The 13,766-nt window shown below is 42.9% G+C and overlaps 1 protein-coding gene across 1 annotated transcript; it reads right to left on the bottom strand.

Annotated features, from left to right (window-relative positions):
• Positions 1 to 326: 326 nt before the first annotated feature.
• LOC136004418 (phosphorylase b kinase regulatory subunit beta-like) lies at positions 327 to 3,309 on the bottom strand. Its single transcript, XM_065660898.1, has 3 exons — positions 3,195 to 3,309; positions 863 to 924; positions 327 to 773 (listed from the first exon to the last, which is right to left on the bottom strand). Exons 1-3 carry the CDS (start codon positions 3,252 to 3,254, stop codon positions 581 to 583), a joined length of 315 nt encoding a protein of 104 aa, XP_065516970.1. The 5' UTR covers positions 3,255 to 3,309; the 3' UTR covers positions 327 to 580.
• Between the last annotated feature and the right edge of the window lie 10,457 nt (positions 3,310 to 13,766).

Here is a 13,766-nt window from a genome sequence, read left to right as displayed (position 1 = left end):
TTAAGTTGTACTTATTTGGCCATAGAAATGTTTCCCAATTTTCTTTCCTTGGGTCCAGTCATTTACAGCAAAAATGCTTGTAATGACATAGGGAGCCAAGTAGAAGATTTCGTATGTTCCTATCAAATTCTGGATCTAGAAACACTTAGTGGTAGCTTTCTTCTAGATACAAAAAAAAAAAAAAAAAAAGACCAGATTGGAACTTTTCCTTGGTATCAATAAGCTACCTACCTATCGAGTGAATACCAACTGCTGAAGTCTTTCGAATTTTACTCTAGCAATAAAATATCTAGTGATAAGACACATGGAAAATTGATCCCCTTTTAGATAGTCATTTATTACCAGAAGATTTGGGTAGATGGGAGAATGGAAGCCAAGAGATACAGCATGAAGTGCCAGAAGGAAAGAGGAATGTAAAGAGGAAGATTCCCTGAGGATGAAGAGGAACAGTAGACCTTTTCTGTTCCTAGCTATACTAACAACATTGAACCATGACACTAATCATGTTGATGTACGAAGCCTGCTGTAAAAATAACAGCACATTATTTCTCATTTCATGAGAATGATGTTACACTGTCTTTTACACTGTCTTTTTAGCAAGTTTTCTTACATTAAATTTCTGCAGGATCTCGTAAGTTGACTTGTTTTTCCAGTCATTAATAACTACATCTGGTTGTTGCTCAAGTTCAGAAGCATTTGGAGTACCAGACTGTCTCTTGAATTTTGAATGTTTTGGAAAATCCAACTCCTCCAACCTCTTAATTACAGGAACCCTAAAAAAAAGGAAGTATTAGATATCTTCATAGTTCAGAAAATATCTTGATTATGAAACATCATCATTATTATTTACACATAGCCTTACTCTTCTGTTTCAGCGATTCTTACGAAGTCAAGTTGTTCAACAACTGCTCCAGATATTAGTGTCTGAAATTAAAAATTGAAAAAATAAAAATAGATGCAGAAAGGTACATAACTATATAGTTGTCTTTTCATCTCAGCTTGTGGTTTCCATTGAGCAAGCAGTTTCTTTATCTACATTTCCAAATATCTTTACAGTTTCAGAATATCTTTCCTCCTTCTTAAGATCTCACTTAAGACAGCAGAAGTATCTTGGAGCTGCTGTCTCTCTTTTGTAGGTGTTCTGCTGTTCTTTTGCCTGCAATGTACAGTGAAATCAAGCAATATCCATCCCCCCACCTGCCGAAGAAAAACAGGTCTGATGAGAACACCTGAGATCAAGTATTTGCATTCCTCAGAGTCCTGCATGATACCTGTGTTCTGGATGGTAATGCTTGTTATTTCAGGGATTGCGGAAGGATGGGTAGTTTTCCTGTCAGCCTCAGTGATGTTTCAGGAAGACAACACCATGTCATTTCCTACCCCGCAGCCATTCTTTAATCCAATGTCGTGGTTTAAACCCAACCACAAACCTTGTTCACTCACTTCCCCCCCTTCTTGCCCTCCCCCTGCTCCTGGAGGGACAGAGAGGAGAATCAAAAAGAATGCAACTCCCACGGGTTGAGATAACAACAGTTTAGTAACTAAGGTATAACACAAATCACTGCTGCTGCCACCAATAATAATAATGATAAAGGAAATAACAAGGGAAGAGAATAAAACACCTCAACACCAGCCGACTAATAACTCGCCCCACTCCCCCCAGCCGAGCACTGACCAATACCTCCTCCAACCCTGCAGTCCCAGCCCTTCCGGGTAACTCTCCGTTACATCCTGGGCATGACGTGCTGTGGTATGGAATACCTCTTTGGCTAGCTTGGGTCAGGTGTCCTGTCTCTGCTTCCTCCCACCTTCCCCTCCTCCCTGGCAGAGCAGGAGGCTCAGAAAGTCCTTGGCCAGACCAAACATTTGAGCAGCAACTGAAAACATCGGCATTATCAGCACTGTTCCCAGGCCAAAAGATCAAAACACAGCACTGCACTAGCTCCTAAGAAGGATAAAAATTACTGCTGCTGCTGAACCCAGGACATCCAAGCATGCCTGCCCCAAGTCTGCACATCAAATGCAGCTTACAGATACTTCTGTCTCCGAATATGACATACCTGAAATTCAACGTGGTATTTATCTGATGTAGTTATTACAATTCATTCACTCCAAATTGTTATGAATTTCCTATTTTGATAATGCCAGAAGAAACGTGGCATACTAAAGCATTTTTAAGACTGCTTTTTGATGGCTCACAGTAGCTAAATAAAACTGTGTATTGTGAATTTTTATGTTCCATTGCAGTAAAATACTGATCTGGTACACTGTGAGATGACTGAATATAAAAAAACCTGCTTTGCTTTTACTGCTAGTGTCATCCACTCTTTGACTTACATATCTGCCTGAGCACACAACCACAATGAAGGTGAAAACCAGAAAAGTGCTGCAAATCTTGTAAGCAGACACATTTTTAAATAAAATTAGATTTTGTATATTTTACAAGACAAAAATAGTGTTCACTCAATTAGAACCACATATACTATCTCTAGGCATGTTTACACATATGTGTCTAAATGAAGCAGTGGAATACAATTCACAAAGATTCCATACAGATTTTGTCAGAATAGATGAATTATTTAAGAAAAAAACATGAATTACACGTGTCCCTTCTTTACCCAAATCCTCCCCAATGAAACAAGTAATGGTGTAGTGCTTAAAATAAGGACACATTCTGTTGATTGAGAAATTTCTTGCCTGATAATACATCAGTTAAACCAAATGCAAGGCAAGAAAGACTTTGCAGTCAAATTAAACAAGCAAGCAAGCAAGCAAACAAACAAACAAACAAACCCATAAAACCACAACAAGTGCTGTAGACAAATTAAAGGTTTCCCATGGACATTTATGGCATTTGCTATAGGAAAAGTCAATGGGAACAGAAAAGACTTGTTGTGGTTTAAGCCCAGTCAGTAACTCAACCACACAGCCACTTGCTCACTCCCCCCCTGCTCCTGGAGGGATGGGGAGGAGAATTGAAAGAATGTAAACTCCACGGGTTGAGATAAGAACAGTCCAGTAACTAAGGTATAATACAAAAGTACTACTACTGCCACTAATAATAATGATGATAAGGGAAATAACAAGGGGAGAGAATATAAAACTAAAAGTAGAAAGTAAAAAAAAGAAAACAATAATCAAAAGTGATGCACAATAAAATTCCTCAACACCCACCAACCAATACCCAGCCTGACCTGAGCAGCGATCTGGGCCTCCCAGGTAACTCCCCCCAGATTATATGCTGGGCATGACATGCTGTGGTATGTGGTATGGAATACCCCTTTGGCTAGTTTGGGTCAGGTGTCTGGTCTCTGCTTCTTCCCGGCTTCCCATGCTCCTCCTCACTGGCACAGCATGAGAGACTGAAAAGTCCTTGATAGGAGTAAGCATTCCTTATCAACAACTAAAAATATCGGTGTGTTATCAGCACTGTTCCCAGATTAAAGTCGTAAACATAGCACTGCACCAGCTACTAAGAAGGAGAAAAATAACTGTTAAAGCTGAACCCAGGGCAAGGCTACATGACCTTGATGTAACCAGTAGAAATACATCAGTATTTGAAAGATTACAAGGATATCTTAAATCATTATGGCTACAAGGATTTAATTTACAAATGACCCAGCTCTTTTACAAATTACTAATTTTCTAGGGAACAAGAAATCATAACAGTGTTTTTGGCCTTTTCTCTAATGTAGTGTTCTTCAGCTGGTGTTAAATATGATTAACCAGCATATGCAAGTATTGTTAAAACCAGCACCTGACTCAGTAATTTTCACATTTTAATGAAGTGCTTTAAGATTAATTCAAACCAACAAAGATGTTAAAACTAGATCTTAGTTCTTGTAAGATCTTTAATATATATGAAGCACATTTTTTTCACCTTCATTGATTATCTAATCAAAAAAAATCCCTCAATGCTTGACATGGTGGACTTATCTTTTGGTGGCAATTTCACAAGACTGCTGAATATAAGAAAGACTTTCTCCCTTCTGAAAATCCTGCATGGTGATTATCACTTTCAAAAGACTCATCAAAAGGAATGAAGATAAACCCATGTTTCTTTTGAGATAGAACAAAAATTGTAACAAATGTCTTGGGTCTTGACTCCTTAATTTTATGATACTAAATGAAATACTTCTTTTTTTTTAATGTTACTTCTAAGTAAGAATACATGTACCAATAGTAGGAGGTAAGAACACAACAATCAGGAAAAATACCATACCCGTACTCCGTCATCATAAACTTTCACTCCTCCAACAATTCCCTTCCTAAAGGCTGCCAACGTATCTAATATTGGATTGAATCTGCTCCCTCTGAAATCTGAAAGAGAACTCCATTAATCTTCCAATTAGGTAAGTGTCACCCTGCAAATGATGTGTGTCTCTCTCTTGCTCACTACCTTATATTGCCTTCACGGATAAGCACAACAAACAGTGGATGATCATGCGTTTTCCAATACTGCTTAATGAACTGCAGTGCATTCTAGGTAAGAAATAATACATTAGTCACCAAAAAAAACCCAAAACAAACCAACACCCCCCCACCCCCCAAAAAACAAACCACAACCCAGAAGTACAACATACTGGAATACACAGTGCAAGATAGTAAAGGATCTATCAGCACTGAAAAACAAAACAGATTTAAAAAAAGCTAATAAACTACTAACAGACTTCTTCAACGAGTAGAAGCTGCTTTCAAGCACTGGTATTTCAACAGTTTTCTGAAAATGTTCCTAGTGCAGACTAAACTACTAGACAGAGTGTGGCGTACTGTACTACATGCAATGACCTAGTAAGTACGCATGGGAATGCAGGGCTTGAAACATGGCCACTAGCGTGGACTAACCAATGCCACCTCCTGGGCACTGAAAGTATCTGCTCCAGCACAGGGGACATGGCAGGTCAGCTTTGCCCTGCTGCCTGCCGTGAAGTCAGGGAAGGGAGACAATTTGTAATATTTGTGCAAAATCGAGTAATGTTTCTTCCACGTAAGGCTTTGGTATTTCCCTTAAACAGACCAGTCTCATTCCTTTTTCAGCCAAGAGCACTTGTTTTCCCAAAGAAACAAATAATAATTTGTTTGCTGCACTACAGCATTCCCAGTCACTTCTGGGTGTGTTTTTGTGTCAGAGATATTTACTAGAACTCTTACTGGGCTGACAGGATATTCACCTTCACAGATTTTCCAGCATGAGCTGCAAGTTTATTTCTGTATTGGAACAATACACACCATACAATATTCCCCTTTCAATCTTCTATTTTATCAAACTTCACAGTTTAGTTTTCTACAGACTATTTTCATCAGTTTTGCAAAAGAAAAGTTACAGATAAATACCTTAATGTTATCAATCAGCATCATAACATCCTGAGACATGTAGAAATCACTTAGATCAAAAATTATGGAGTAGCAAACTAGTCTTTCCTAGTATCCAATAAATCTGTGGAGAGAAAAAGCTTCCATTAATCTTTTCTTTAAAATATTTGAAGCAGTGAAGCATCTGAAAAGGAAAAATGTTATTTCAAAACTATAAAAGCAATACTCAATGTAGAACAGTTGAATTAAAAATAACTCCAAATATTTAAGATAAAACCTACGCATCTAATTTTAGGTACTCTATTTTTTATTAGGCGTGCAGGTCTACATTCTCCTTCAGTCAAAGCAGTTCACTACCATCCAGCCTGTTTTGGCCCAGTATTGCTGGAATTGGATGTCTAGGAAACATACGACAGTTTAACAGTAAGACAGAGCACACACACTTATCACAGCAAAATGCATTACAAGGACTTTAAGATACATGCATAAAATAAAATTTAATTTCAGTTCTATTTAAAATAATTCAGAGGCTAATTCAATGTTTAGCTGCAATATACATCAATACTAATAACATCTATTGCAACAACTTTTGATATTCCAATGCATCCTATGGGTCTGTCCAGTCTTCCAGATAATCTCAGTTTGTCATTCACTCCCAAAAGGAAGTAAGCCTGAAAGAAAGAATAATGAAAACTGAGGGAAACCTAGACAGATGGCTTTGGTATGCTCCTACTGGTGCTCACACAGAAAGCTGTATGCATTCTGCTTTCATTTAGAAAACAAGATTCATAACATGTGGTCATTACTTCTATTGGGGTCATCTGTATAGAACAATAAATCAAATGAAAGAGCACTAGATTTAGTAAATGTACAGTTCAAAGACCAAATCTAATTCTTCCAATAACAGGCACCTTTACAGCAAAGGGGAACCAATGATGTAATCAAGACAAGAAACACAAGATGCAAGTGCAAACAGACAGCTCCCTGTCAGTCCTTACCTTTCTGGCACAGCAGTACATACTCTGATGTAGGTGTGGTTTAACAGTCCCGTCCCCCTCCCCTCCCCTCCCCTCCCCTCCCCTCCCCTCTCCTCTCCTCCCCTCTCCTCTCCTCTCCTCTCCTCTCCTCTCCTCTCCTCTCCTCTCCTCTCCTCTCCTCTCCTCTCCTCTCCTCTATGTCACTCAAGACTGTCCAACCTGGCCTTGAGCACTGCCAGGGATGGAGCATTTACCACTTCTTTGGGCAACCTGTTCCAGTGCCTCACCACCCTCACAGTGGAGAACTTCTTCCTTATATCTAACCTGAACTTCCTCTGTTTAAGTTTTAACCCATTACCTCTTGTCCTAACATTACCAACTACATTACCTGTTCATCTAGACTAAGTAACCACACTCAAGTGCGAAAGGAATGGAGACATCAAAGCCCTAACAGCTTTAAATATCCCATCTATATACATAACAAAACCAATGTCAAACCTATTTGTGCAATAAATAATGGAGACCAGAAGAATGGCAGTAGGCATTATAATTTAACACTAAAATATCACAAAAATAGAGTTCCAGTAGTATTGTAATATTGTCTCTTGCCCTGAAGACTCTTTCTTTCACTTGAGGCATCATTTTGTTCTACTGTCTACTACAGCAGTTTCATCTTCTAGTAATAGCTTTCCATCTTGGTCTGTTGCAATCAAAGCGTTAGTTCAGATTCAGAACCAGAGTATCAGAACAGGACAGCTACAGGCAAGTCCAGCTGCTTCAAGCAGGCTTTTGTGGATAAAGTACTCTTCAATTCTGGAATATCAAAGCTGCTAATAGCAAGAAAGGGCTGTAAAAACAGACTGGACTGTGGGCTTGATGTCTGAGAGTGAACCAAGCTAGAGGGGTGTTTCTGTGTTCTGCTTTTTATCAGTCTATGTCTATGGAGTATTGTGCTATTCTCCTGCACTGTACTTCCACTACAGAAATACTTTTTTCCTATATATTGCATACATATTTCACCAATTTCTTCTTCTACTCTTCCTCCTTTCATTCACTACCCCTAGACTCTGTGGATCTGTTTATGTGATCTCCAGTCTTACTTTCAATCCCTAATTTTCCTTAATCAATGCCTTCCCCTCATCCATTTGTTTCTTTTCGCACTACTTTTTTTGACATATGCCTGGTTATAAGTCTAGAGGTTTAAACTGTTACCATGTGCACCAACCCAGTTCAAAAGTTTCTAACAAAATTAAATGAAACATTACTGACAATTGACAGCACTGGAATGGCGAATATTGAGATGTGTTCTCTATGGATCAACGCTTTTTTCCCCAAAATACAGGTAACTGTTCCAGCATTAAATTCCACTCCCCACAAAGGAGGACAAATACTACCAGGGTTTTTTTGTTTGCTTGCTTTTTGGTTTGGATTGTTGTTTTTTTTTATAAACTCAGAGATCCAGATTCATTTCTCATAATGCCCCAAAAACTTCCATTACTTCATCTTCATGGCTAGAGCATTGCCTTTTTTAGAAGCCCACAGGGGCGAATTTTTGCATCAGGCAATTTAATAATTTAATTACATTCTTTTTTAAAGTACACTTTGACAAGGAAGATGTACCTACCAATAATGAGCACAAAGAAAATGTCAGAATTGCCAGATGTCTCAAAAGCTTTTGAAAAAAAAATCCTGACATAGAAGTTGTCACAGCTAGGAATTTGATTGATGCAAAGGGTTAACAAATGTACAGGGGGGGTAGGGTTAAGCCACTTGCTTAACAATGTTACTGCTTGCTCATGCTTATTGTACTTGCAGTGTACAAGGGGACAGGTCAAACCGCTTGCTTAACAATATCATGGATCATTCATGATTATGCTAGGACAAGATATAAGGACATAGCTATTGTTAAGAAGTAGGGATTCATGACTTGATTCCAGTCCTTTGGATGCCTAGGCTGGCTGAAATTGGCACTGCGCTTTGGACAATGACCAAGCCTCCAGGGAGCATGCGTAACAACTAGAGGTGAAAAGTTCAGGCTGGAGGAAGACTCATTTACTTCATCTTGAGACCCTCGCCCACGACCACTAGGAGGCACTGCGCAGGCTCAAAGGACTTTATCCTGGGCTGCATCAAAAGGAGCGTGACCAGCAGGTCAAGGAGGCGATCCTGCCCCTCTACTCTGTGTCGTGAAAGGAAGACTTGGACGACTCAATATGAGTTAACAGCAAGCTTCGTTTATTGGGCTTCTACCTTCGGTTAATATAACAGTGAATATGCAAATCACAGAATCCCAAGGGTTGGAAGGGACCTCAAAAGATCATCTAGTCCAACCCCCCTGCAAGAGCAGGGTAACCTACAGTACATCACACAGGAACTTGTCCAGGCGGGCCTTGAATATCTCCAGTGTAGGAGAGTGCACAACCCCCCTGGGCAACCTGTTCCAGTGCTCTGTCACTCTTACAGTAAAGAAGTTCTTCCTGATGTTAACGTGGAACTTCCTATGCTCCAGTTTACACCCATTGCCCCTTGTCCTATCACTGGATATCACTGAAAAAAGCCTAGCTCCATCATCCTGACACCTACCCTTCACATATTTGTAAACATTGATGAGGTCACCCCTCAGTCTCCTCTTCTCCAAGCTAAAGAGACCCAGCTCCCTCAGCCTCTCCTCATAAGGGAGATGTTCCACTCCCTTAATCATCTTTGTGGCTCTGCGCTGGACTCCTTCCAGCAATTCCCTGTCCTTCTTGAACAGAGGGGCCCAGAACTGGATGCAATATTCCAGATGCGGCCTCACCAAGGCTGAGTAGAGGGGGAGGAGAACCTCTCTTGACCTACTAACCACTCCCTTTCTAATGCACCCTAAGATGCCATTTGCCTTCTTGGCCACAAGAGCACATTGCTGGCTCATGGTCATCCTCCTATCCACCAGGACCCCCAGGTCCCTTTCCCCTTTGCTACTTTCCAGCAGGTCAACCCCCAACCTGTACTGGTACATGGGGTTGTTCTTCCCCAGATGCAAGACTCTACACTTGCCCTTGTTAAATTTCATCAAGTTTCTCCCCGCCCAACTCTCCAGCCTGTCCAGGTCTCGCTGAATGGCAGCACAGTCCTCTGGTGTGTCAGCCACTCCTCCCAGTTTTGTGTCATCAGCAAACTTGCTGAGGGTGCACTCAGTTCCCTCATCCAGGTCATTGATGAAAATATTAAACAGCACCGGTCCCAGCACCGACCCCTGAGGAACTCCACTAGTCACAGATCTCCAGCTAGATTCTGCGCCATTGACCACAAATATACTAGGCACTTGATTGGTTCTGGCACAAATAAGGCATTGTGTAAGCTCTATATTTTTGCAGCTACACCGTGCACCCCCCCACCATCCTCCTTCTCATGCACTTATCACTTAGTGTCCTTGGCTGTGATTGGTCATAGTATGTTGCTGTTTGCCGGTGTCCTTCATTTCCTCATTATCTGGTGTGAGAGGTTTGCACCATGTTCTACACAGATGTCTTGTTTCAGCTCGTTGATGGGAACGTGACCTTTTGACCTTTTTCGACAAGCCAGTCCTCCACAACTCTGCTCTTGTGAGACCTCACCTGGAGTATTGTGTGCAGTTCTGGTGTCCTCAACATAAAAAGGGCATGGAACTGTTGGAACAAGTCCAGAGGAGGGCCACGAGAATGATCTCGTGGAACAAACATCTGCCAGGGATGGAGCACTCACAACCTCCCTGGGCAACCCATTCCAGTGTCTCACCACCCTAACAGGAAAGAATTTCCTCCTTATATCCAATCTAAACTTTCCCTGTTTAAGTTTTAACCCGTTACCCCTTGTCCTGTCACTACAGTCTCTGACGAAGAGTCCCTCCCCAGCATCCCTATAGGCCCCCTTCAGGTACTGGAAGGCTGCTATGAGGTCTCCACGCAGCCTTCTCTTCTCCAGGCTGAACAGCCCCAACTTCCTCAGCCTATCTTCATACGGGAGGTGCTCCAGTCCCCTGATCATCCTCGTGGCCCTCCTCTGGAGTTGTTCCAACAGCATTCTTTAATATTCTCTTAATGTTGACAAACTGGAACAAACATCTGTATCAACAAATATTTTTCCCTGATCGTAATGTAATAATAAAACTGCACAAGATGATTGACTAGCACCTGTTTCAGTAGCAGCAATCCCAGTGAAATTCCACAACCCTCTGGTTAGCAGTGATTCTTGCCAACAACGTTTTCAAGCTGACAAGCAGGTATTCTTTATTGCGGAGCCGGGAGACACCGGGGATAGCTCCTCCTAACGTGTGTCTCCCTTATTGCTACACAAGCTGTCCTTATATAGCCACTGGGCATACATATATATTCATGAGGCTACGTATGGATTACATAACTTTCCAGAAAGTTTCCCGCACGCGTTCAAAATTGTGGTGGTGGTCTCTGAGGGTCGTTTACTTCTTCCATCAGTCTTCATCACTTCTGGCAGCCTTTGAAGCACGCGCAGTAGATGCTTATACCAGTTTAATTAGTTCGTTAGCACCAGAGACATAATAATCCTCCTATCTTCCTACTTATCAGTTAGTTTAACTGTAGCCCATCCTGGACACCTGCCGTTCCCAGATACTCCTTATCCTTGCATCCTGTTCCTCTAGACTGTTTTTCTTAAAATTATGTCAACTATAACAATTTATCTTGTATAAGAATTCTCAGTGTGTTCTCTAGCTGTACTCTTTTTTTATGTATTATGGACCTCAGTAATTTTCCATTGCTCCTGTTACAAAGCCATCAAACTTAACATTACTTAAAACTAATTCAAAAGGTTTATATATGCCATTTTGTAATTTTTGTACCCCCCCTTGTCTTAGCAGGGCACGGACACGAAACACGCTGGTCACAACTTCCACGCTGCTGCTTAGAGGCTACAAGGACAAAGGCCTGATGCCAGAGTTAGTTAGCTGGAATTCCCACTGATTCCAAAATGCCTCTCTTCCTTCTTACCCACATTGCAAAGCACATGCAGTATGTTTGATAGTTTTATCATTTACATGTAAAAGTAAAGCACAGCCATCTATAGCAAAGAAGTACCATCACTGGGAAGAGCAGAGGTATTGATGTGAAGGGTTAACCGATGTACAGAGTGGTTAGGGTTAAGCCACTTGCTTAACAGTGTTACTGCTTACTCATGCTTACTCAACAAATGCATGCTCAACACTTATCGTGCTTGCCGGAACAGGGTGGGAGGACCAAGGTTATTGATAAGAGGAAGTAACAGTAACTCGGTTCTTGCTTTCTGGACCCCTAAACCAGCTGAAATCAGCTTGTGGTTTGGACAGTGACTAAATCACCAGGGAACACATGCAACAACTAGACGTGGAAAGGTCAAGGAAGACTCGTTTACTTCATCTTGAGACCCTGTCGTGGTTTAAACCCAACCACAAACCTCATTCACTCACTCCCCCCGCTTCTTTCCCTCCCTCTGCTCCTGGAGGGACAGAGAGGAGAATCAAAAAGAATGCAACTCCCACGGGTTGAGATAAGAACAGTTTAGTAACTAAGATATAACACAAATCACTGCTGCTGCCACCAATAACAATAATGATAAAGGAAATAACAGGAGGAAAGAATACAACACCTCAACACCAGCTGAAAAATAACTCTCTCCACTCCCCCCAGTCGAGCACCGACCGATACCTCATCCAACCCTGCAGTCAACTAGCCCTTCTGGGTAACTGTCCGTTACATCCTGGCCATGACAGGCTATGGTATGGAATACCTCTTTGGCTAGTTTAGGTCAGGTGTCCTGTCTCTGCTTCCTCCCACCTTCCCCTCCTCCCTGGCAGAGCATGAGGCTCAGAAAGTCCTTGGTCAGACCAAACATTTGAGCAGCAACTGAAAACATCGGCGTTATCAGCACTGTTCCCAGGCCAAGAAATGAAAACATAGCACTGCACTAGCGACTAAGAAGGAGAAAAATGACTGCTACTGCTGAACCCAGGACAGTATCCACCCCTTATTCCATACCATTCACGTCATGCCCAGATCCCACATTTTCAATATACCATCACTCTTATCTCAGTACACTCTTAGTGCATGGACCAGTCCCTATAAAGCTGCTGAGTCCATCTGATCTATGACATCATAGAGGCTCCATCTCTTGTAACAGTCTCTCAGAGCAGGAGAGGCTTTGTGCAGTGTTCACACTTGTGAATAACCTGGTCAATAGTGTCCATTGCTAAGTCCACCCCTCGACCATGAGTCCATCTCTATGTTGCATCTCTGCTCTGATGGCCTGAAGTGCCATGGGCCCACCAGGCTCAAAATAATTCACTGTCTCCTTCAGCAGTTTCTGCAGCTTGTTGCTGGGGACTCCATACAGCTGCCTTCCACCTCCGATGTTTCCAAAGCACTGGAGGGGCCCAGTGGACTAGATACTTGCCTATACTGTCCCACACACCCTGCCACTCATGACTGTCCAGTCTTGGGGAAAATCTGGTCCTCCTATATCGTCGTCTAACCCTAGACAAGACCCAAACACGACTCTGAATAACTTTCGAGATCAGACAAAATGGTCGTGGGTAGAACACACTCTGTGTGTGTGCCAACATGCTGATCCCCATCACAATCAGCAGGCAGGTCCCAAGGGTGCCCAAAGTCCATTCAAAACCTTCAGAACTCTCAAATGATGCTGCTGTACTTGTCACTGGGGCTCGTGTAGCTGCTGTGCTTGCCAGCTCTCTCACCACCAGCTTCTCTTTTCCTGAGTGCAGATCTTCCTCCTCTGCCTTGCTGGGAAATGCTGCATGGACTCCTGCATCTTCCTGGGGCTCGGCGGGCGGCTTCCGGGGGATGCTCTCGGTCGCCGCTGGGCTGGGCTCGGCCGCGGGGCTCGGCCGCGGGGCTCGGCTCCTCCACCGCCTCTTCCCGCTGCTCTGCAGCCTCCTTCTTCCCGGCTTCCGGCCCCACTCCTGCCGCCGCCTGGTCCCAGGAGCCGCTCTCCCGGGCCGCTTCGGCCTCCGCCGGCTCCCGGGGCCGCTCCCCCTCGGCTCCCCGCAGCCTCACGAAGACGGGGGCGAGGACAAGGGCCAGGACGGTGAAGAGCAGCAGGACGGCCAGGTACAAGTCCACGGCCACGTCCATCCTGCGCTGCTGCCGGAGCCCGCCCGTATCACAAGTCATTGTCATAAAGTACAGTGAAACAAGAACCTTAGCCCAAGCCCCCCATCTGATAAACACTAACACCGCAAATACCAGCTCTAAGTAATGTACAGCATTCTGAAACTGTGAAATCAGGAGAAACAGCTTTGAGAGCCAATAAATCAGCATTGTGATGGCTATTAATCCGATCATCTCCGTCATTATCTCAACCCTTCGTGCCCCACGTTGGGCGCCAAAAAAGAACTGCCGTGGTTTAAACCCAACCACAAACCTCGTTCACTCACTTCCCCCCGCTTCTTTCCCTCCCTCTGCTCCTGGAGGGACAGAGAGGAGAATC

This window comes from Lathamus discolor, chromosome W (genome assembly GCF_037157495.1).
Source record: "Lathamus discolor isolate bLatDis1 chromosome W, bLatDis1.hap1, whole genome shotgun sequence".
NCBI lineage: Eukaryota > Metazoa > Chordata > Aves > Psittaciformes > Psittacidae > Lathamus > Lathamus discolor.
The sequence above is the reverse complement of the archived record's forward strand: the minus strand, read 5'-3'. Positions and strand labels throughout refer to the sequence as shown.